General features: G+C 39.9%; 1 protein-coding gene across 4 annotated transcripts in view; it reads right to left on the bottom strand.

Annotated features, from left to right (window-relative positions):
- LOC124866321 (vacuolar protein sorting-associated protein 13B-like) overlaps positions 1–25,435 on the bottom strand; it is a 370,362-nt gene that overhangs the window by 272,286 nt on the left and 72,641 nt on the right. For 3 of the 4 annotated variants that reach the window (XM_047362059.1, XM_047362058.1, XM_047362057.1), the window contains exons 18-19: positions 9,459–9,593; positions 6,235–6,414 (exon numbers count right to left, since the gene is read on the bottom strand). In XM_047362059.1, the coding sequence (XP_047218015.1) occupies positions 6,235–6,414; positions 9,459–9,593 (315 nt within the window). Of the gene's footprint in view, positions 1–6,234; positions 6,415–9,458; positions 9,594–19,691; positions 20,054–25,435 lie in introns of those variants that run through there. The other variant, XM_047362060.1, reaches the window with a different exon arrangement.

Below are 25,435 nucleotides of genomic sequence, written 5' to 3'. Positions count from 1 at the left end.
ATAAAGAACTCCTGTCATCCAATTTAAGTACTCGTACTCGTCGTCTTCCGCTTTATCCAGGACTGGGTTGCGGGGGCAGCAGACTCAGCAGAGACACCCAGACGTCCCTCTCCCTAGACACCTCCTCCAGTTCCTCCAGGGGGAGCCCAAGGCGTTCCCAGGCCAGCCGAGAGACATAGTCCCTCCAGCGTGTCCTCGGCCGTCCCCTGGGCCTCCTCCCGGTGGGACGTGCCTAGAACACCTCCCGAGGAAGGCGTCCAGGAGGCATCCAGTATAGATGCCCGAGCCACCTCAACTGGCTCCTCTCGATGTGGAGGAGCATCCAATTTAAGGTTTATAGAAAATATGAACTGAAAGCAAGTATGAACTGGGAGTTGACTGAAACAAAATGCTGGAAGTATTCAACCAGCAAGAAATGCTTGGCATCATGTCACTACAAAGCTCTGGCTCTAGTTTTGGGTCCATCCAAAAATTCCCACATCACTACCGGTGCCTTTTATGGGAAAACATTTCCTCCCGTTTCTATCTGGTTTGGCACTTGATCCTGTAGTTGAAACATAGTGGAAGAACCACACTGGTTCCTGAAAAGGTTCCTGCAGTGGAAAAGCACCTTTACACAGAGCGTTACTAAAATGTATTATAATATAATCTGTTCTTTTTCATCATAGTCGTTTTGTAGCAAATAATACATTTCATGCGTGTTCATTGCTAGAACTCAGATTCTAATTCTTATCTGTTACTTTACGGTTGTTATGACCAGCTACACAGGGAGCATTAATGGCTAATCCGTATCAGCTATTTCTGAGTCTAAGCATTATCTAATACCTCTGCCCATCTTCAATGCCAAACAAAAAATAAGCATTTCTTGAAAATTATTTTCAATGGCCCTGTGAGCTTTCCGAAATAATGTCAAAGTGATGAGCAGTGTTAGCAGTAGGTTTAGGCCCAGAAACACACCATTAACCTGTTTCTAGCATTAGTTTCCATTCCTTTGTAGCTAGCTTCTATGCATGTTTCTCAGCCTCACATTACAGACAGACTTTAAGCTCTTTGAGAATGGCCTAAGTCGCCCAACACTCCACAGATGAACAGCTCCAGTAATCGGCCATTATTTATTCCAACAGTCAGCTCTGAGCTGGTTCTCTTGGGTCTAATCTCCACATTATCTGCCTTGCTTGAAACAAAACTAAACGCTGAAACATGATGAGTGGAAGCAGTAAAGATCAGTTCTGGTGGAGAAATGCCATTATCTTCAAACAAACAATGAATCATATTTAAGTTCCACTTTAACAACTGTAAATCTAAAATAACATAGTTTATGTTGAACTGTAGCATATGTATGATATATGATTCTCCTATATTCTTTGTTTACTGTCTGAATCCAAACATGAGTCTGGACGTTCACAACACTAATGTTAGGAGACAATGCTCTGCTTGGATACAGGAGTCTTTTTATGTGAATATTGAAAGTGGTACTTTTTGTCAGTCTATCATCTATAAAGGCCTTTAACGAGCACACCTATGTGAAATGCAAAGATGACTTTATTTATTTATGCACCCCATGGACCAATCAGGGATAACCCTATTCACTTGGTCATGTCTTACAGCCATGTAGGCTTTACACCTTAGAATCAGCAAATGACTCTAGCCTTGTTGGTTCTACTGCAGTGCTGCACACAACATTAACCACTTTAAATCAACTTTCCAACCCAGCTCTGTTACTACCTCTATAGTAACATGTTATTGTTTTGATAACAAGTGCCCGATTACATGCAGTGTATTGCATGCTGATTTGCTGAAAGTGAGCTATCATGATGCACTAAGAAAACAATAAAAAGCAAAGCAATAAAGCAGTTTCACTGGGAAATCATACCTGATTGACATAATAAAAGTGCTCAAGAGATATGTTTTTTTAATTAATTTTTTTAAATCATATTTGAAAGGATAAACAACTTCCATAGTGAGTAAAGGAAAGACAATAGGCTTTATTTCCCATCCTTGTGTATCCTGCACAACAACAAATTTTCATACTATTTGCATTTCAAACAAACTGCCTGGAAGAGCTGGCAAAAACTACTATCTGTGGGCTTGTAATAAAAAAGAAAGCAGTTCATTTACACTCAGTTCTGCCTGTACTTTTAAATGCTAGAAAAAGTCCCACAACAGTGTTATTCTACAGACTAATGCTGTGTTAAACAACTTGGTTAGAGGTATGCCGTGCACAGAAGCAGTGCACTGTTTTGAAAATTGCATAAACCTTTTTGATGGCTCTGGAAGTGAGCACCTCTACCGTCAGTTGCTTTGGGTGGCATTCCCAGAAAAAAAGGGAATACAACACAGGAAAAAAATGAATGCACATGTAACAGCAGCACAAGGAGCATTTACTGGTACAACAAAGCCAGGATCACCAGGGCGTAGTGTGTTGGCGCGCTTGCTAACATCCTAGACATTTATATCCCAAAGAAATTTTTAATTGGGGTAGTCATGTGACATTCCTGTTTGGAAGAATTAATATCCTGATGGTATTCAAAGGTTCCACTGTATTTGTAACATATACTTGAACCAACATGTAATGACCTAATGATGCAGCTCTTGTTTTGCCATCTTAAATTGCTAGAAGCACCCCAGCAGCAGAACCTGGTTTACACAGGACTGAAGGCATTTTCTGCAAAAATATTTTACACTCTTTCAGACCAGAGCAGTTTTGGACACTGAAGGAAGACATGCTCAATATTAGGCAGGAGGTTTTAATCTTTTGGCTGACAGGTATAAGTAAGTACTGCCAAGACCTATCTGAAAAAGATATGTATCTTTCATTTATTCAGAATCACCTCAGGATAAATTTGGTAAGGACCCAACTTTATGAACAAAAAGGTTTAACAAATTGCCACATGGTGGTTTTCAAAAGCATACAAGAAATGCATTTTTAGTAGTATTATGTCTACTGAAGATCCATCAGTACAAAAAACTCAGGCAGCAGCCTGATGGCTTTAAGCTGCTGCCTGAGACAAAGCCAGACTGTTGATTTAACACTCTATGGAGTGAGAGAACCCATACAAAGGAGGGGAAAATAGCATGATAGATGGACATATAAAAGTACGACAGGCTTCTGAAAGATTGTAATGGAGTAGCCTACCAAGGGAGATCCTATGTCAGTTCACACTCCATCTACGGTGTCAGTGTACCATTACAAAAACCTCAGCTTTCAGAGTAAAAGAATTTGCATAGCTTTTCTCCACATATATGTATGCTCGTGAATCAATGAGGATAATAGAGTGTCTGTGATCTATATGTGTGTTTGTGTGAAGTGGTCAGATCAAAGTAAGGAGGCAGTCATTCCCACCTGCTCTCATTAGTCTTATGGTCCTACTGGCCCAGAGTGGTATAAGGTACCACCTGTTTCTGACTCCTCTGGGTAGATCCCTCAAGACGCAAAGTAATGCACACTACGATCACACACAAGCAGGCAGATCGGTGTAAAGAATTAATGGAGAAGCAATAATGCATGCTATTAAAGAGGGGGGGGGGGGGGGGAAATTGTACAATACATATGCATAAGACTGTTAACAGCAAGCATCGAGTTGACTGACAAGACTGCATTAAAACTTTGAAATTTTTTCTGATTTTTAAACTGTGGAGAAAATAAGAATAATGTGTATCTATGAAATAACTAAATATGATTATAATTATGGGGCCATGCAAATTCTCATCGGACCAAATTCATGCAGCATTTATAATTCCCTCCAATATTTTTAAACTGAGATTAAAGATCACTTTGTTGCCCCATTCCCACAGATCCTATGGTATGGAAAAGAGATCAAAACAGGAGGGGTTTATGGGGAACATCTTTAACATTTGCTCCGTTCAGTTTGCTTGATTAAATGTAACATTTTAGGATCCCAGAATTCTGAGAAAAGCATAAATCATTCTCTCGCAGCTGCTGGCGTGCCTAGGGAAAACACATGCTATTCCCCTCTCTCCCTTCCTCTATGATCATAAGCCCACTCGATTTGTTGGTCTCTCTCAACTAATGAAACCCATTACAAAGGGTGTGTGTATATTGGTAGTGGACACCTGCAGGTTGCGGCTATTCACAAGGTTCTGTGTAAACCTTGGCACTGACTTTACCCTCCACTACTTTAACCTGGGATCATATCTGAGAGAAAGAAATTCTGAACAAAAGAAACATTACTTGTTATTAAATGCAGTAGAACAACTCACTTGAAGAAATCTTACAAGTCTGACCTTGTAAATTAAAAGGTCTAAAGGCAAGATATGAAATTATACAGGCTAGACATCATTTAAAGAGGCCACTTCAAACCAGCGCTGTTTGGTTCTTCAGCATCAACAGCTGAGCCTTTAATTGTGTTCAATTTATTAGAATGTTCCAACCTCAGCACGATTAAATGAAAACACATTAGTCTCGATCTGCAGGAGTTCTGCAAGTGTACCAGGACTCCCTTTAACCACCAATCCAAAACCCCAACCCATTCCCTTCGTTTTCTAAGTAAACTGGAATTTTGTTTTAAGTCACTGGTAAACAACGAGACAGAAAACAGATGTCCCTGGTTGTATTTTCTAACAATTTAGTGATGTACAATTGACTTTCAATGAAAAAATTACAATGAGTAGGAGAACTTACAACATGATTAAAACATGAATTTTATGTGCATCTAAATGCTGCACATGAAACACCACAACTGAGACCATCAATGCTGTAACATGGGTAATTTAGATCTCATTTGTGACTTGTCTTTTACAGGGAGACCAGAACAAAAAGTACAATAGATGCAAAAGTGGGTAATACATATGTATCAGACCAACAATATTCTACTTAAAGTGATCCCAGAGATAAATACTTTCTGCAATTTAAACAATAGAAAATGTAATGAATGGGAGAAAAGGACGTACAAATTAAGTTTTATATGCTTCATTGCTTAAGAAGAATAAAAAAAAAAAAAAATAAAGATATTTAAATACTCTACTGACAAAACAATGTTGATTGTTAAAATGTTCTTCCACTTTGAAAATAAATAGTTTTTAACAATTGTGTAAAAGTCAATTGCAGGTTATTTTATCTGTGTTTTCTTTTGTTTGCTTGCCCAGGTTCTAAGTTTTATGTATACCTGAACATATGTCAAGTACTTGCTTGATTTAGAAATACCACATACACTAAGGATCCTAAGTTGCCTTTGTAGTAGCAAAGCTAACAAATCCTAAAAAGCTGCGGCCTTTCAGGATTTATTTGGGCCACCTTTCACCTCTGGCAGAAATAGGCGTTGCATCTATCATTCCATAAACATTTACTGATAGCCTCTCAGTCAGCTCTGGTTGACAGCAGGGACATGTGCACACACCAAAGTCTTTGATGTAGGTCCGAACAGCCTAGAGAAACCAGACCTTTAAGTGAACATTTAAGAATGCCTGTGCTCACTTTCTGGCTTTGCAGGCTCTTCCCGCCCGCACACATACCGCACAACACAAAGGGAGAGAAATGTTCCAGCCCATGTAATCAGCTGATCCATGATTTGCCGATATTGACAGGTGCATTACAGATAAAAGGACTTCTGGCACAAATTCCGATTTTGCTCAACTCCAACTATCATGTATCGTCAAGAAATTTATACAGAACAATATGAACATAAAGCCACACCAGTGGCGTTTAGTGAAAAATGTTCTAATTCAGAAGACTATACAATTACAAATGTTCCCATTTGTTAATATGTCTAGAGTGAAAGAAAGGACATTGTACATGAAGGTATAAAGAATATTTATAGCAAAAAAGAGATATTTGGACAGAATGAGATCTTCTTTGAACAAAGAAGATCAGGAAAAAAAAAGAAGGGGTAACACAGAGAAGGATTGCAGATGTACACTGTTTAATATCTGCTGGGAATATAGCCTGTGCTTTTGAGACTCAAACCCCAACTTCATCAACTTCATCTTTTATCTCACTCAGTCTCTTTATGCTTCTATTCAGTCTTCTGCTTTGTGTTTATGTCAAGTTTTAATATTTAAAACATATGTACTGAGTTTATGAGCCATTGCTTTGCAGAAGCAATATGCTTACTAAATCAAAGTAATAATCCGAGTCTCTGCACTAAGCAGAATTTACCAGAACTCCTCAATTTATCCAGTGTCAGTAAAGAGGAAACCCGCTAATGGAATCCCGCTAAGACCTGACTTTTCACATTATTGATTTAAAACCAACTCATCTCTGGATCTGGACAGTACCTGAGTTCCTGCAATCATCTCCTTGCTGAGGCACTTGAACAGAAAATGCCAGCAGGTCCGGCGCCAATAAAGATTCAGGCTTGCGAATCTCGTTAAGCCAGCGACTTGTATGGAGTTCCTTGGTGTCAGAAGGGCCCTGAATAAGTGGAACCAGCTTTTCCTTTATGCCCTCCTCTGAACCTGAAAGACAAGAGTTTCAGGTAAATCTCAATTCTTAGCTCTTCATATTCCTGAAGTCCCAGCAGAAGGCTGGCAACAAATCCAGTACTTGACCTTTATTTGTAACAACATATGTGGATTTTGACCTTGTGAACTCTTGTAAAACCTTTATTTATATGCTTCAATATAGATATATAAAGGTATTAAATTGTATTCTTAATTTAAGCACAATCACATACAGGGGTTGGAGAATGAAACTGAAACACCTGGTTTTAGACCACAATAATTTATTAGTATGGTGTAGGGCCTCCTTTTGCGGCCAATACAGCGTCAATTCGTCTTGGGAATGACATATACAAGTCCTGCACAGTGGTCAGAGGGATTTTAAGCCATTCTTCTTGCAGGATAGTGGCCAGGTCACTACGTGATACTGGTGGAGGAAAACGTTTCCTGACTTGCTCCTCCAAAACACCCTAAAGTGGCTCAATAATATTTAGATCTGGTGACTGTGCAGGCCATGGGAGATGTTCAACTTCACTTTCATGTTCATCAAACCAATCTTTCACCAGTCTTGCTGTGTGTATTGGGGCACTGTCATCCTGGTACACGGCACCGCCTTCAGGATACAATGTTTGAACCATTGGATGCACATGGTCCTCAAGAATGGTTCGGTAGTCCTTGGCAGTGACGCGCCCATCTAGCACAAGTATTGGGCCAAGGGAATGCCATGATATGGCAGCCCAAACCATCAGTGATCCACCCCCATGCTTCACTCTGGGCATGCAACAGTCTGAGTGGTACGCTTCTTTGGGGCTTCTCCACACCGTAACTCTCCAGGATGTGGGGAAAACAGTAAAGGTGGACTCATCAGAGAACAATACATGTTTCACATTGTCCACAGCCCAAGATTTGCGCTCCTTGCACCATTGAAACCAACGTTTGGCATTGACATGAGTGGCCAAAGGTTTGGCTATAGCAGCCCGGCCGTGTATATTGACCCTGTGGAGCTCCCGACGGACAGTTCTGGTGGAAACAGGAGAGTTGAGGTGCACATTTAATTCTGCCGTGATTTGGGCAGCCGTGGTTTTATGTTTTTTGGATACAATTCGGGTTAGCACCCGAACATCCCTTTCAGACAGCTTCCTCTTGCGTCCACAGTTAATCCTGTTGGATGTGGTTCGTCCTTCTTGGTGGTATGCTCACGTTACCCTGGATACCGTGGCTCTTGATACATTACAAAGTCTTGCTGTCTTGGTCACAGATGCACCAGCAAGACATGCACCAACAATTTGTCCTCTTTTGAACTCTGGTATGTCACCCATAATGTTGTGTGCATTTTAATATTTTGAGCAAAACTGTGCTCTTACCCTGCTAATTGAACCTTCACACTCTGCTCTTACTGGTGCAATGTGCAATCAATGAAGACTGGCTACCAGGCTGGTCCAATTTAGCCATGAAACCTCCCACACTAAAATGACAGGTGTTTCAGTTTCATTGTCCAACCCCTGTATGTCTAATTATGTGACAAGTTGTCTCTATTTCATTTGTATGACATTTAACTCAAAGACTTATTTATCCAACTCCCAGTCAGAGAGGGTCATAGACATTTGTGCTTTAAAACTAATTAATCTGTGATAATGTTAAATGCTTTATTAGTTAAAAAAATCATCTCTTACTTTTAACCACGCTGAACCAATGATACATTCATGTTTCGATGACTGCTGCCATAGCTATCTGTATATTTACATTTGATGAAATCTGTCGTTAAGCTTCTTTGCCTTATCAAAGCAATCATCCAGCCATTTTCATCCAGTTCACCGGTCCATCTCTCACACACACACACACACACACACACACACACACACACACACACACACACACACACACACACACACAGGACCAACAGGCATGCACACACAACCTGCTACTTTTTAGAGAGACTAATTAGCAAGTAATTTTGTTAGACTATAGGAGGGAGCCTGAGCACCCAGAGGGAACCCACGGTGCAAGGATAGAACTAGCAAACTAGATGCAGAAGACCTGAGACGTGGATTTGAATCTGGGACCTTCTTGCTGCAAGGTAACACAGCTAACAACTACAACCCTGTGAAGCATTTTATCAAAGCAGATAATCAAACAGGAAAAGAATATCAAGGCAGTTTAAGATAACCACAACATAATAATTATCTTGCTAAAACTAAAAATAAAATCTGTTTTATTGCATAAAAAGGAACACAAAATAAACATAACAGGCAACATGAACACCGAGCATACTTTAAAACTGATCAAGAAGAATATAATAAACATTTGCAGCTTGCTCGGTGTTGATAAAGACAAATAATACATCACTGTGGCTCAGTGAGAAGAGTAGTTGTAACGTTGTGGGTTCATTTCCAGTTTTCTCCTACCACATGTTGATGTGCTCCTGGGCAAGGTACCTAACCCAAAGTTACCTACTGATCTGCATATCAATGTATGAATATGTGTTAGTGAGTGCAACTGGATGAATGTGGCTCTAGTGTAAAGTGACTGGAAAAGCACTATATAAACTCATTCCATTTACCAATTTCTTGCTCAATGCCCAAACGAACACTGCACTGTAAATGTAAGCCAGCGTATTAGCTGGACTGAAAATCATCTCTTGATGTATCCGATGTGATGAATTATTTTATTCATGCATTATTTTATTTTATCTTAGATAATATTACCAAAATGTATTACACATGGTTTTATCTTTAAATATTTCTATAATTACAGCTGCATTACATCCAATGTAACCAACATCATGTGTGCATTTTTTGAACTTGTGAACTTTTCGCCATGACACTATTTCAATAACATCCGTTCTATCAAAGACGTGACCACAGCCCAATGACAGAGCTTCAGGAGAAAACAGCAGCTGAATCAGATGGCTGGAAAGAAATCAAGATAAAGGGCTGAAAAATGGGGGGATAGAGACAGAGCGGAGCGTATGACTTCAAGAAAGTAAAGGACGAGTCTAGTCTTTCTCACTCTTTCCCTCCAACACAGGCAGTAAAGTTTTAACAGGGCACAGCTGTACACACCTGGGGTCCTGGCGCACACTTTTACAGCTCCCACAGTTCCCGAGGCACATTTCACCATTGCACGGCTGCAGAACTTCAACTCCACATTTTGGACCAAGCCCTCGAGAGTTGGTGACGGGCCTGGATATTTCACACCTAATAAAAAAAAATGAATATGAACTGCAGTCTTGCAACTTTAAAACACTTCTTTTGGGGCTTTGTTAAGGCTCTGATTGGGCTTTAATCATAACTGACCATCCAAGTCCTATATAACAATCAGGTGACAAATGTATTAAAAAGAGAGTAGTTATTACAAGCTATTAAAGACAAAAAAATCCCTTTTCTTTCAATGTGCATCATATTGATGCATATATTCTACTACATGTACAGGTGTGCATCCTTTTAAAGGTCATGTATTTTTCAGAAAACTACATTACTGAAACTAAACAAAATATAAGAAGCAAAATTATTTTAATCAACAGAATATATGTTGTTAAAAATTACATAATCTAATAGCAGTGTGTTTCCTAATAGCTCAACAGTGCTAAATAGTGTGAAGCCTGCATGTGTGTGTGTGTGTGTGTGTGTCTGGTGGGAGAGATTGCATACCAAAAGTAATTATATGTCAATGTTTTTTATAGTTAGAAACAGTTTCAAGCACATAAAAGAAGAAGAAAGTTAAACACTAGCTGGATAACTGAAAAGCATTATGGGGGAAATGGCGTTCAGAGCCAAAAAGCCTGTCGAGGGAGGGGAGGAAGATCCATCCATCACCTGACACATTCTTCCACGGAGCTACAAACTGGCCAAGGGAAAGACACTGATTTCTTACATCACCATTTCCAACACGACTTCACTGGATATCTTAAAACTGTCCCCTCTTACAGTAATACCTTTGCATTTCCAACAAGTAGTCAACATTTTTTTCTTACTCACTTTACATCGTGTGAGGATTATTTTTTTGTAAGGTGTTGATCATGTGACACTGAGATGAACAAATCGAAAAGGCAGAACAAAATACCAAAAAATGCTCAGGCTACACCAATAAACAGGATTTAAATTATTTAAAGTAAATGAAACAAAGAGGGCCTCATTTAACCAGGGATTTCTTGCCAACTGAATAATGTGACAGTTCCGTATTAAATAAGGTGATGAGCAGTACTGCATACAGCTGTAGACCACTGGCAAATATTTTGAAAACAATCAAGTCCTCATTATTTCTGTTATATCAGAGGTTTTAACTTATTTTCCAACACATCCTGTTCTCTGTTTCATGAAACTGCCAAAGCCATAAATATCGCAGTAACTAAATATTTAAATGGTAAAAAAGAGGTTAGTTGGGTGGACTGTTTTACTTTAGACAGCAGGAAGCATACAAGAATATATTTGTTTTCATATTATATGCATTACTTTATTTTCTATTTCTTTACCAGGACATTATCTGCTTATGATACGAAAAATATAAATTCTATTTCTAAATTATGAACACAAGGGTCAGTACTTTTGTTGTATTTTCATTAAACAACCAAGTATATTTTTTCTTCTGTGCTGAATACCTCTAAAACCACTTGATATAAAGTGACTCAGTTTAGAACATGAGATGCTAGGTTTGGCAGGGACGGGTATTCCTCTCAGGACAAAATTCCTTAAGTAATGGACACACAAACGTAAATGCTGCCCAAAGACATTATTGCTCATTTATTTATCTCCACAAACATTTTTATAGAAGAGAACAGCAAACACATTGGTGCAGCACAGTAAAATGAAGACAAAAAAGGTAAAAACAACATTAACTAATTTAGTAATAAAGCTAGAAACTAGTCATTTGAAACAGCAAAAGATCCTGATCTTAACACATAAAAATGGTTTTATGTATAAATGTTAGAGCAATATATTCCAAAAGTATTTATTAACTACAATACATTTACATAATTATTTAAGTCCAAGATGAAACAACAGCAAATATCTGATGAAACTAACTCTTGGACGTTTGAGTAGATTTTAACAATAGTTCAAATGTATTTTTATTGCAAGCATGCAGTCCTGGATGGTAGGAATTGAGTTGACCACAAATACCACACTTAACCAAGGGAACTGCTGGAAATTGCTAAAACCCCTAACCACCGACTTCCCTTCTCTCTCTCTTGCAGACAAATTACCAATCAACCTCTTCACCTGCTGTCTGAGAGGCCCTCCATAAGCCCAGATGGAAGATGGTAACGTTAATAACCCAGCTGAAGTCTCTGCCACACACTTCAACATACCTGCAGGTCAGTACTGCATGCCGCTCTGTGATTTTGGTTGCTTACTCCTTTAAGAGCTTCCAGTCTTCCAGCAGGTGAGAACACTACAATGTGGTCATCTTTAAATATAAATGTATTTTAACATGTTTCTATTAAAGTTAATTTCTAATCATAATGTAATACAATATAGATTACTTTAATATCCTTTGGATGTATTAGTCAGCTGCAAGTTAACACTGCAGTCTTTTTAAATGATCAAAGTTAACACATGACAACTGTCATATCATGTTAAACAGTTGGCCCACCAAAGCAATAAGACCAAATCTGTAATTTGTGCATTTCACTTTTTAGTACTACATGAAGGTATGCGTTAGGCGTCATATTCCGTGGGAAACAATTTGAACACATTCCAAATAAAAAACATGAGACCATAGAAACAATTACAGGGATTCACATCTAGCACTGCAGAATTGTAACCCAGCTCTAAACTAAACTTCAAAATTCAAAAGCAAAACAGGAGCAGGAGGCTTAAAACAGGCTGTTCATCAGCTGATCAAAAGCCCATAGCCTAAAAAACCTAAAAGCAGAACTAAAAGTGTCCCAAAAAGGATTCTGTAGTGAGGACTCCAACATTCTTTGAATTACTTAAAAAAACTGGCCTTCAATGTTTACAGTAGTCTTTTGGGAACATTGCTCAATGTATTGATGGTGGTCAGACAAAGGCATCCATGGTCTGGATCAGAAATCTGATTTCGTAAGCTTCCCTCGCCATTCGTTCCTAAACCTTTTTATATGAGATTCAGATCAGAGAGATGTGCAGGATAATTCAAAAGAGGAACATTATTCTCATGGAAGAGGTCCTTTGACGTGCACTGTGAACTGCCGTGTTATTCTGTTGAAAGATCCAGTCATCACCGTACAGACGAGGGCCCTCATTCAAGATGGATACCCGCTATAAAATAACCACATGAGTGACTGGGATACAGTAAACTGCAGTTTGTTTCCACTGCACAAGCAGAAGTTCCTTAGCTCCTTTGAAGAAAACAGCTTCGAGATCATGATGTAGCCTCCTCCACTGTGTTGCACAATTCAATTTTTCAATTCAATTCAGTTTTATTTATATAGCGCCAATTCACAACACATGTTGTCTCAAGGCACTTCACAACAGTCAGGTTCATACATTCCAATTAATCCTAACAATTGAACAGTGCAGTCGGAGTTAGCTTTTTATTCAAATTGGATAAAACGTTTTTCTATCTAAGGAAACCCAGCAGATTGCATCCAGTCAGTGACTTGTAGCATTCACTCCTCCTGGATGAGCATGTAGAGACAGTGGACAGTCACTGGCGTTGACTTTGCAGCAATCCCTCATACTGAGCATGCAGGTAGCGACAGTAGAGAGGAAAAACTCCCTTTTAACAGGAAGAAACCTCCAGCAGAACCAGGCTCAGTATGAGCGGCCATCTGCCACGACCGACTGGGGGTTTGAGAGAACAGAGCAGAGACACAAAAAGAACACAGAAGCACTGATCCAGGAGTACTTTCTATGTGAAGGAAAAGTAAATGTTAATGGATGTAGCTCCTTTAGTCGTTTCACCTAGAAAGAAAGAACAGATAAACTCTGAGCCAGTTTTCAAGGTTACAAATGTAACTGGGATTTTCTTCTCATGCCAGTAAGTTGGAAGCCATCAGAAACATCAAGAGTAAACTTTCTTTTTGGGAATAAAACTAGCCACCACCTTTTAATGTCCTAAGTTTCGTGCTCTGTTGCAATGTCCAAACAAGCTTGTGGAGTGGGAGAAGAACTGCCTTTGAAGATGTTTTTTTTTTCCTTTAAGCTCTTCTCTCGCAAATGCTGTCCTTGGTTATTGCACTCAGCATCATAAAGGGCCTTAATTGTCTGTGTTTTAACGGACAGCCGGTTGGATCCTTCGGCTCAATGTCGGTGAAACTTTCTTGGTTTCTTGGTTTACCAATTAACTTATTTTGTCCTCAACCCCTCACAATCTTTTACAAAATGTAAAACGAATCTTACTGCAACCAACTATTGCAGCGATGGGACACAGTAATGCCTATTTTTCCATGGGCTCTACTTTGCCCTGCTCCACTCCAATCATCCTGCTTTGCAAAACTTGCTTTTCCGACCCAGTAGGGCTGAAATGTGACGTGAACAGACTGCTGTTTACCAATTGGCCATGAACGTGGTCAGCTGTATTTATGTGGCATAAAAAAGTATTTAGAGATGTAGCGGAGAAAATATCAAGCCACGGACTTTACCGCATTGCAATCACCGCAGTACAGGGAAAAGCTAAAAAAAAATTGAGCGACTACAAAGATTTTAAGGACCACAATGGCCGAAACAGGTCAAACTTGTTGATCTACAGTGGCGGTGGATCAAAATCACAGACGGCATTTATAGTCGTCGCCTCACGAGTTATGGACAGGAGGGTGGTCTGGACTCTGCATCCTCTCTGTTTTAAGAGGACATGATGTGCGACAGTCAGGGTTTATTTTACTTTGCACAACACATGATGCTGGGCTTCTAGCCCCACCTTCAGCCTTTAAGATAAACATAACACGTGCCAATTAGAGTGAGGTAGAGCGGAGTGGAGCCGTGTGAAGCTGGATCCATGAAAATAAAAGAGGAATAAGAAGACTTGCTTGAGCCATCCTGTTGACTTCAAAGACAAGAAGACTTTTTGCCTTTCTATCAGGGGGGTCAATGAGGGTTTGAATGACTGATAGAAAATTACACAGCAGCCAAATTTATGTTAACAGTTACAATTTTTAAGGTTATGGTCTTAAACATATTAATCAACTGGTAAACAGCCTGTTTACATGTTACAGTTTACATGTAGTTTTTAATAATCGGCCTCCCCCCTGCTCTTTGATGAATAGCACCAGGGGTATCATGATAACACATCCCTTCTGCCCACGTAGATGCCCTAAAGGGCACGGTGCACCTGCTGCGTTGGTAGCTGCTGAATGAGAGGAGGAAGTTGGGGGTAGGTAGGGGTATAAGGTGGAGGGTTCTTGAAAATGTTTTGTCCAGCTGTTACACTATAAAAATGTGGGGTGCACAGGAAGACTGAAAACACAGGGTTTGGTAATTTTGTCAGCGTGAACAATGGTATTTTGTGTGTCTTATGTGTGCAAGGTGCATGTGTGTGTAACACAACCAGACATGTGACTGTTTCTGTGTGTTATTAAGTGACCAAGTGAATGTATGTGTGGTGCTGTTAGTCATCAAGCAAAGGCGGGTGCAAGAAGAACATAAACACACAGCTAGAGGTCAGAGGCTCCAGTACTCCATCAAACAGAAACAGGGCAGCTGCCTGACTGAACCCTAATGGGAAGTGCTCAGGGGATGGAAAAACGAGTAAAAGGCAATCAGTAAAACACTACTAATTTTTAGAAAAATGGGGAAGACAAAAGCGGGTAAAAATCAGGACACTGTATGGACTACTTACAGACATTATTCAGGGAAGTCAGGCCTATATGACAGGCAAAGTATGATGTACACCTGTTCACATACATTTATATCAAATCAACATTTATTACTCTGAGGACTGTAATGAGTACACAGATAAAACTTTGTGAGCTCGCCTGTTTTACATAATTATTCAGCAAATAAGTTCCACTAATAGTTGGATAAAAGTAGGACATTTGAGTGTTAACCCCTGTATAGTTCCTACAATCAATCTGTCTTCCTCTAATACCCCTTTTTTACTGGTTCTATTTAGCTCGGCTCCACTCCGATCTGCTTTGCAAGCGTTTACATTACAGATTTGTGTGTACTAGTACCTACTTTTTTGGTCCCTCCTCCTGAGCAGGTATGATCATGGCTGAGTGGGAACTACATGGGTCGTAAGCAGACAGCTGTTCATTGATTGGCCATGGGACAAGGAAAAATGAGAAAGCTTTCCAAGAGGTAGTGCAGGAAAAAGTTGCTAAATCTCAGAAGCGTCTACAATAATATTAAGTACCACAATGGCTGGAGTGGGTCAAACCGGAATATAATTTAACTATTTACAAATCATAAACCATGCCTGAAAGCTGAAAGAAAAGCAAAGGGACACATCAGCTTTCTGAATTAATGGTAGGGGGAGATGTATTTATTAACATCCTAAATCAGTTGATCACACATACAGTAAAATCAGCTGTTCAGATGCATAAATATTTCATTTTATATTTTCACAAAAAAACCATGAAACAATGTGTTTTGTTTGGAAATGCATTGACGATCCTTAAGAGAACCACTGTCTGCAGGAGGAAGGAGCAGGGAGGGAGCAGCTGCCTGTAATCAGACTGCCTGCATGGGTTCAAACGGAAGGAAGACCCCACTGAATCCAGGAAGCACGAAGATCCAACATCCAACTTATAGCTAATTCACCGCAGTCAAAGTGGTCCCCCCAACCCCCACCCCACACATCAGAACCCCAGTGCCGTATAAGTTCTGTCTGGGCTGTGTTCCAGATAATTATACCGTGGATCAAATTATACATGACAGAAAATGCATCTGTATTTCTTTTATTTATGTTTTTATTTTCTATTTATTAGTTTTTTTAAGATTATATTAATGCGACAATGTCAAACAGTAACATTAATAGCAGCACAGAGCATTAAATTGACGGCTGGAGGCGGGGCTTCAAACCATAGCTCCAGCCGTCAGTGGTTCAAAGGAAACACAACAGGTTCTGGCCCAACGTGAAAGAAAGTGGGTGGAGTGGAGCTGCGCCGCCTAAAAAGAGCCAGTGGAAAAGGGGCATTAGTGTCAGCTTTTAACTGAAGTGTCCTGAGTGTTTTTTTTACTACATAAGGAACCTGAAAAGTCAGTGGTAACCTTTTTAGAGCAGATCAGGACCACTGCTAACAATATTTTCCTCTTTTGCACTTCTTCCAGACAGCTGTCTTCCAGGCCTCAATGCTGGCACAAAAACTACATTAATGCAATAATGCACTAATGATAAGCCAGCTGCAGGGGATGGTTAGCAACCAGAACAACAGCTATGCTGATGTTTTCCTCTTTTTCACGCTTGTGCTTTCTAAAATCACAAGTATGCAAGTATTTGTGGAAAGAGCACAGCACATAAAAGATTTAATCTGCCTGTTTACATGTTTCCCATCAGTAAACCTCTTCAGTGTTCCTCCACACAGCACTCCTGACTGAGTGGTTGTCAGTTCTACAACCACCGAGCCACACTTACTGAGTGTAAGTGTGGCACCAGGACAGTTTATGATGAACACATAAGGTCACATACACTGCACCCTATGCATCAAAACGAAAATGTGTTGGACAATAGTTACACCAAATTAACCATTTTACATGGTACTGCCCGGAGGCCGCCTTAAAACATCTGACCTTACCTGCCGCAATAAACCTAAAGGCTGTTGAGCTAGCTATTTTAAAGACCCTTTAACTCGAATAAGGTGAAGGTAACTACAAAGTTCATTGCAACTTTTACCACAAAGGATCTGCCACCATTGAGAGTAGTTGGGAATCAGGTTTCTTTGTGCAATGGAGCTTGCTTAGAACATAACATCCCTCCTCGAAGACATTTCACCGAAACTGCAACCCCCACATACTACAAGACCACCAAAAAAAGTGATGGGATCACAAGCAGGTAAGATGGCTCTACATAGTGATGAATGGATGGCTAGTGCCACAAAATCTTATGTTACCATAACTGTGGATTTACTGATGCGTGACGGCTAGCGTGTTGGGTGCACCAAATGAGAGCAGTGTGAGAAAGTCACACAGGTCTATACGTGCAGATGTCCAAAACCTAAGACCTACAACATTCAATTTATTTTGGTTGTAATTCTAGTTAGGTCTGGTTGACTCATAAAATATGCCAGATTATGACCCCTGATAAAACCAAAATAACTTTTAGCAACCCTCTGTTGGTAGATATTATTTTTTAGCCATTTAACCAAATTTCCATACAGTTGACTTGAAGTAAATTGGAGCAAATTACTTCCTAAATGGATTTCAAAGCAGGTATGAAGAATCCCCCGGGCAGATACAGATTGAGGCATAGTTGGTATGAAACCTCCCATAGCAGCCCCCCAGAATAGTTCAGTATAAAAAAGATCAAACCTATGCAGGTACTAAAAGACGAATAACAGCAATGACGACGAGAACTTACTATAAATAAACTACCATGGCATAGAAAAGGTATATGCCTGTAATGCTGTAATAGAATGTTTATAGAAACACAACAATGTCACCGAGTAGATTATTATTAAGAAGACAAAGCTGCATAATCAAAGTGTAACAACACTTACTCTAAAAAAAATAACAGGTTTGTTTTAATTCCAACTGATCTCTTCATTCCATAGTTAATTTATTAATAATTTGTTCTGTATCTGATGGCAAATGGTTGGCAAGAGGGAGTAGTTTCTTGCCAAACCCTGATGTCAAGGTAAAGATAGAGAAGCTAGAGTACTACAACCTCCTAGCTGGCAGTGAGCCCAGAGCAACGAGGGGGCTGACAGAAAAAGAGGTAGACACAGACAAGTTGGGTAGCCTGAAAGCAGCCAGCTGAGCCATTAAGTGCTGATGCAGAAACAATAACTGTCTCTCTCAAGACAGGAGGGGCTGAAGTAGAACCAGTAAGTAGGAGCAGGTCTCTTGGCATTGTTCCCAGAACTGACACACAGTAGAAATACAGACACATGCAGAGAGAATGGGACAGGAAAACAGACATGCAAACCAGTAGTAGTTTATCCTGTAGTTAAAGCTGAGAGAAGAGCAGTTCTTACAGTGGTACATTACTTTTATCATCCCCTATCATGCCATGAATTATTAATATAGTTGAGATAAGTGTCCCTTGAGCTCTTACATGTTTAGAATTTATCATTACCTGGCACTGTTTAGCGAACAAAACTGCAATTCTCAACTGCTTAGGGGGAAAACACCAAGTCAAAGAACAGGTAAATGACAGCAGGTAGTTCTATAATTTTGCTACCATTATGGCATTACGGTACTGTTCAGACTTCACCAGAACTGAGAAATCAAAGACTCTTCTTGGATAAATGAGGGGAATGGGAGAAGCCTCAACAACCAACACAAACATACACATAGAGGCCCACGCTAACCATATTAGTTATTCAAATATGTTGAAAATATGTTGAAAAACTACATTCACTAAATTTGTCTATGGACTGCAAAAAATGTTTACCAAAACATTCAATAAAGAACACAGTTGGTGAATAGACATCAAAGCAGAGGGTCAACAGACAGACAAAAACATACAAATAAAAATGTGTTTTTCCCTAATTGAGAAAAGTACTGCCAGGCTTCACTGAGCACACTGATCAGAGGCTGTAGCAACAGTGCACAATGCAGTGCTTAGAACAATCATGGCAGTAAAGGCAGTGATGGGGTGTAAGTGCTGGTGGTAGCACGGGTTGGAGGTCCAGTGTTGATCATTTCCATCCCCTCCAGGTGCTGCCTGCCTTTCTGTCTGCACACTAAAACAGTGACATATGTTCTCTCTGCATTCAAGCCGTGGTTCGCTCTGCCACTGAATTACCACAATTAAGGAGTCTTCATGCGGAAGCAATTTGGCAAACACTAATGTGCTGAGGAAGCAAGGTTAGGGAGACAGTTGGGTGGGACAGAGGAGTATGTTGGAGAAAAAAATGAATTAAGAGTCTAAGAGATAGAAATGTGAAAGAACATATAGACTAAAATGGGAAGAAAGAAATTTTCTTGCAAAATAGATAATACCCACATTACCACTTGCAGGGGGTTAATTAGCTAGTGGTAAGACAGCACTGGATTAGGATCAAGTATATTAGTAGTTCTTCAGCTATTCGACTACCCAGCTTAATGCAACCCTGACAAATTTGGCTATAAGAGACAAGCACATTATAGCTTTGAAGAACCCGCCCAGATGAAACACCAGTGTGGTTCCACCAAGACAGACACTCGAAAAAATAGAACACAGCGAATGACAATAAACCAGTCTCTTTATTGGTTAAAAGCAACTTGGAAATACTGGGTCCTCATTCCTGCTCTAGATCTCAACAGCCCTGTGTATCTATAAGTTATAAATGCTCTGCTGCTTAGGCCTTTTCTCTTTACACCACTTCCTTGATGAGAGAAAATTTATAAAAAACAGGCAGAGCATTTTTGTTTACTAATAATCTGTAGGGATCAATATTTATGTCTAAGCTTTGAAGGGCCTGACTGGGTCTGTGTGTGGTGGTAGCCAAGACTGAGGTTTTAGTGCTGGTGAGGCACTTCAATGGGCGTTACAGTGGAAATTTACGGCCTTTTGACGTGGAGCTATGCGCTCGGCTGGCACTAGTCACTACCCTCAGATGGGACCATTGGCTCTCAGCAGGGAGTCGGCTCTGTAGACACTACAAGATGAAATAAATACAAACAGATTTATTTGAGTCTGTCATTAATTTAGGACTTGGTAACATCCAGAGTCTGCTCCGGGTGCTTTACAACACATTATTCTCACAGTGAATTTTGTTTCATGTCTTAGATGATTCATGTTTAGAGCTCTTGAAAAATGTTTGCTATTAATCAACCAAACCATAAAAAAGTTATTCAATGCTTTTATTTTTAAGAATCTCATTTCAGATCAAAATAAAGGCTTCTGTTAAATCAGTTTGGACTCTAATAACTCTTCCTTTTCAGGGGTCTTTTACAGAGAACTTAATACATCTTTTGATCTGCTTATTAAATTATATGATCAAGAGAAATGTGGGGGCTGACACTGTAATAACCAACAATTCGCTACCTCTGTAGTGTTTTATAAACCAAGGCCAAAGGGGGAAATTTGTATCATATTTCTGTTTACTTTTCCAAGACAGAAATGTGAGCCACTACTGATTAAAAAAAGTAAAACAAAAGCTTGACACATTTTAGGGACCTTCTAGATTTGCAGATCATACTGAATCACAATTGTCATCACAATATCAATGGGTGCAATATCGCAAAAGACGTCTTTGATGCACTACTTGGTAAGCTATGACATTTCAGTTCCCATGGATTGAAACTCTCCTTGCCTCTGATATACAGGTCCTTCTCAAAATATTAGCATGTTGTGATAAAGTTCATTATTTTCCATAATGTCATGATGAAAATTTAACATTCATATATTTTAGATTCATTGCACACTAACTGAAATATTTCAGGTCTTTTATTGTCTTAATACGGATGATTTTGGCATACAGCTCATGAAAACCCAAAATTCCTATCTCACAAAATTAGCATATTTCATCCGACCAATAAAAGAAAAGTGTTTTTAATACAAAAAACGTCAACCTTCAAATAATCGTGTACAGTTATGCACTCAATACTTGGTCAGGAATCCTTTTGCAGAAATGACTGCTTCAATGCGGCGTGGCATGGAGGCAATCTGCCTGTGGCACTGCTGAGGTCTTATGGAGGCCCAGGATGCTTCGATAGCGGCCTTTAGCTCATCCAGAGTGTTGGGTCTTGAGTCTCTCAACGTTCTCTTCACAATATCCCACAGATTCTCTATGGAGTTCAGGTCAGGAGAGTTGGCAGGCCAATTGAGCACAGTGATACCATGATCAGTAAACCATTTACCAGTGGTTTTGGCACTGTGAGCAGGTGCCAGGTCGTGCTGAAAAATGAAATCTTCATCTCCATAAAGCTTTTCAGCAGATGGAAGCATGAAGTGCTCCAAAATCTTCTGATAGCTAGCTGCATTGACCCTGCCCTTGATAAAACACAGTGGACCAACACCAGCAGCTGACACGGCACCCCAGACCATCACTGACTGTGGGTACTTGACACTGGACTTCTGGCATTTTGGCATTTCCTTCTCCCCAGTCTTCCTCCAGACTCTGGCACCTTGATTTCCAAATGACATGCAGAATTTGCTTTCATCCGAAAAAAGTACTTTGGACCACTGAGCAACAGTCCAGTGCTGCTTCTCTGTAGCCCAGGTCATGCGCTTCTGCCGCTGTTTCTGGTTCAAAAGTGGCTTGACCTGGGGAATGCGGCACCTGTAGCCCATTTCCTGCACACGCCTGTGCACGGTGGCTCTGGATGTTTCTACTCCAGACTCAGTCCACTGCTTCCGCAGGTCCCCCAAGGGCTGGAATCGGCCCTTCTCCACAATCTTCCTCAGGGTCCGGTCACCTCTTCTAGTTGTGCAGCGTTTTCAGCCACACTTTTTCCTTCCCACAGACTTCCCACTGAGGTGCCTTGATACATCACTCTGGGAACAGCCTATTCGTTCAGAAATTTCTTTCTGTGTCTTACCCTCTTGCTTGAGGGTGTCAATAGTGGCCTTCTGGACAGCAGTCAGGTCGGCAGTCTTACCCATGATTGGGGTTTTGAGTGATGAACCAGGCTGGGAGTTTTAAAGGCCTCAGGAATCTTTTGCCGGTGTTTAGAGTTAACTCGTTGATTCAGATGATTAGGTTCATAGCTCGTTTAGAGACCCTTTTAATGATATGCTAATTTTGTGAGATAGGAATTTTGGGTTTTCATGAGCTGTATGCCAAAATCATCCGTATTAAGACAATAAAAGACCTGAAATATTTCAGTTAGTGTGCAATGAATCTAAAAGATATGAATGTTAAATTTTCATCATGACATTATGGAAAATAATGAACTTTATCACAATATGCTAATATTTTGAGAAGGACCTGTATGCAGCCACTTGGATGGGCTTTTCAATGTCCAGACCTGATGTTGGTGGGAAGATCGGTGAAGACATCCTTATGATGGAAAAGGATGGAAGGTCTGGGTTATTCGCAATCAAAACCACCATCACAATATTAAATAATATTGCAACGTCATGTTTTTCTAAAATTGTCAGGACTTATAAATGTCTGATTTTCTTTTTCTGCAAAGGAACAAGGTTTGAGAGGAGATCCACTCCATGATACAATAAAGCTCCTTGTTCTCTGAATAAAAAGTGAAGCCAATGCTTCAGCTTTTTTGTATGCATCTGTGAGTAGGTCTGTTTGTTTTTGTTTTTTTAATTGGATGAGACATAAGCCACTTTAAGTTCCTTTCATGCCATTAAATATAAACATTTTTAAATACAATCATGAGACAACAAACTCTCATGCCTGAGTCAACTGGCATCCCTAGTTAGCTAGTGACTGAAAGGAGCAACAGGGAGGGTGCAGACAGCTTCAGTAAGACAAAAGAAAAGTAGGGAAAGCCTGAGTCTGGACTGACTTAAAACATCATCACAATCTGCCATGAATGGAATGAGGGCCGTCTGTAGTCCATTGAAGGATTCATTGACAAGAACTGTCTCAGGTTCCATACAAGATTTATTTATCAGCTCTCTGATGCTGATGTCTTTAATGTCAGAAATAAGGTTGCATATAGATGAAAAGGCTCATTCTCCTTCCTTTCAGTCTAGCTTTCTTCTTGTCCTGATGTCAATTTGTGAAGCAGACAAGAAGACAGGAAGAATTTTCTCTCAAACCAATAAGTTACCTCTTCAAAGAAGTATGGCTATTTAAGGGGCCAGGCTGCGCTGAAACAGACATCTTAGGGCTTTCATTTAATTTTTCATCTCTTTACTGACATTTGTGACAACCACAGACCAAAGGAAACCTCCAGTCCTCCTGTCTTTCATTCTCACTGTAGAACACTGAAATGTGTCCAAACAATCTTTTGGCAGAAAGTGTATGGGCTTATCAGCTGACAGGGCAAAGCTGCATGTTCTTCTGACTTGTCTCAATTAATAGATGTTGAACATCAACTCTCTAAAAGGCTAATTAGAGCAACTCAGTTAAAACTGAACACTCCCTGTTTATTCTACTGCCAGGATAATTAATGGGAACAGAAAATTAAACTATAGATGAAGAAAAAAATTGGTCAGAGAACAGACGGGCAAACATTGGGAACAGACATTTTTAAACACACAGCACACCCTAGATCAGATTACAGAGGTGGCAGAGTGATATGAAAATAGACACTTTTCCACCTCTAATAACACGGAGCCATTACAGACCTGTATTGTACCACTGCGTCACAGGGGGATTTGCGTCAGACTGAGGCTCTTAAAGCTTAAAGATCACAGGAGTATGAAGTGCTGGCCATGACAGGAGTAGCCTTTTTCATGCAGTGCAAGAATGTGTTAAAACTGTGGACAGGATCTCAGAAATGACATTTGTTTCTGAGCAATGGGATATATAATAGCAAAAACAGGTACATAGTTTAGTTTGTGAGGTCATCACCCCCTTCCTATTTTAAGAGTATGAAGAAATAAAAAAAGGACTTGTTTTATTAATATTACCATTGTGAGTAAGATTACATGTCCTTTAATATCAACATGCATCTAGTTGGTATCCAATGAGAGCACTGCCTTGCTTGAGTCATTTACCCTAAATGGGATCAAATTGTGTGAGTTCAAAAGTGTATATATGATCCAGCAATGATAAAGGTAGGCATGCATCTGTGCATATGCTTGTCCCTTTGTCCATATGCCAAACCTGACACTCAATGAGGCGCCAGAGCAGTGTGTCATAAAAGGAACCAATGGCCAGTTGTAATTTTGGGCACTGAGGTTGGACCCAAACTAAGTTGCTTTATTCCCCTTATCCTGTCACTTTTCCTCTCAGCCTTTATGCTCATTTTCTTTTTCATTTTTCATTCTGCTCATTAAAACATTCACTCTCTCTTCCTCTGTTCTTTCTTCCAAGGATCTGTCATGCTAAAGCTATGTCACAGCTCATATATCACCCAGCAATCATCCAGAACACGGCCGGTGACCACCATCAACCAACTTCTACCAGACCCCCCCCCCTTGTCATGTTGTAGACCAGACCACCGCAGAGTTCTGTGGCCAGAAAAACAGCTGTGGTGGCTAGATCAAAGTTTAATCAATCACTGCTGGGAAAAGCAAGTGCTGTGATGATTTAAATGATCTTATCTTTGTTTTTTTCAAATGTGAAGGAAAAGTTAAGCTTATCAATTTTGCAGGTCGAGAATTAATATTATAGAGATCTTGAAACTGCTGTCACACTGTTTTATTCCTGCTAAGCTACATCTAGCACAAATAATAAAAGCTGTGCTTCCACAAAATTACACATAATATTTATATTTGCAGTGCAATTTACATGGTGCCAGTTTTATACCCAGACCCAAACAATATTTTACAGGAGTAGCATACTCCACACTTACACAGATGCATGCAGATCCGAGCAATGTGTGGGAGGTCAGTGTGGTCAGTGTGTGGTGAAATCAGGGTGTAATATTCCCTCAAAGCAGACAGAAATGACTGGCCCTACTCTCCCACTATTACATCTGCTGCTCTGCTACCCACAAAGGAACCTCAAACATTATAGCCATGGCTAATTCCAGAAAGCTAAAGAAAAAACTAGATTATCATTAGGTGGGGTCAGAACAAATTCACTGTCAAACTTCATAGAAAAGACAACACAAAACCCATCAAAACTGCTCCTACACATGCAAATATAAAAGAAAGGTAAAATATGCTAATCCGATTAGAGGTGAATACAAAATTAACCTCTAACAGCGCGCACACATCTCCATGAGTCACTTTTTAAATTTCTAGCATCAGGCAATCACAGACACAAAGTATGACTTTGGATAAGCTGCAAGGCTCGCCAATAAAATATGAGACAAGTGAGGGTTTAAAACAATTCAAAGAAAAATGATGAAAAAATGTTTGACCACCAAAAGCTCTATTTATTTTAAGGCAGAGTGGAGAAAGTTCAGATTAAAATGAGTTAAGGGGTATTTCTTTGGATTACAGTAGCAATGGAGAT

The sequence above is a fragment of the Girardinichthys multiradiatus genome, chromosome 3 (assembly GCF_021462225.1).
Source record: "Girardinichthys multiradiatus isolate DD_20200921_A chromosome 3, DD_fGirMul_XY1, whole genome shotgun sequence".
NCBI lineage: Eukaryota > Metazoa > Chordata > Actinopteri > Cyprinodontiformes > Goodeidae > Girardinichthys > Girardinichthys multiradiatus.
Note: the sequence above shows the minus strand (reverse complement) of the source record. Positions and strands in the feature narration are given on the sequence as shown.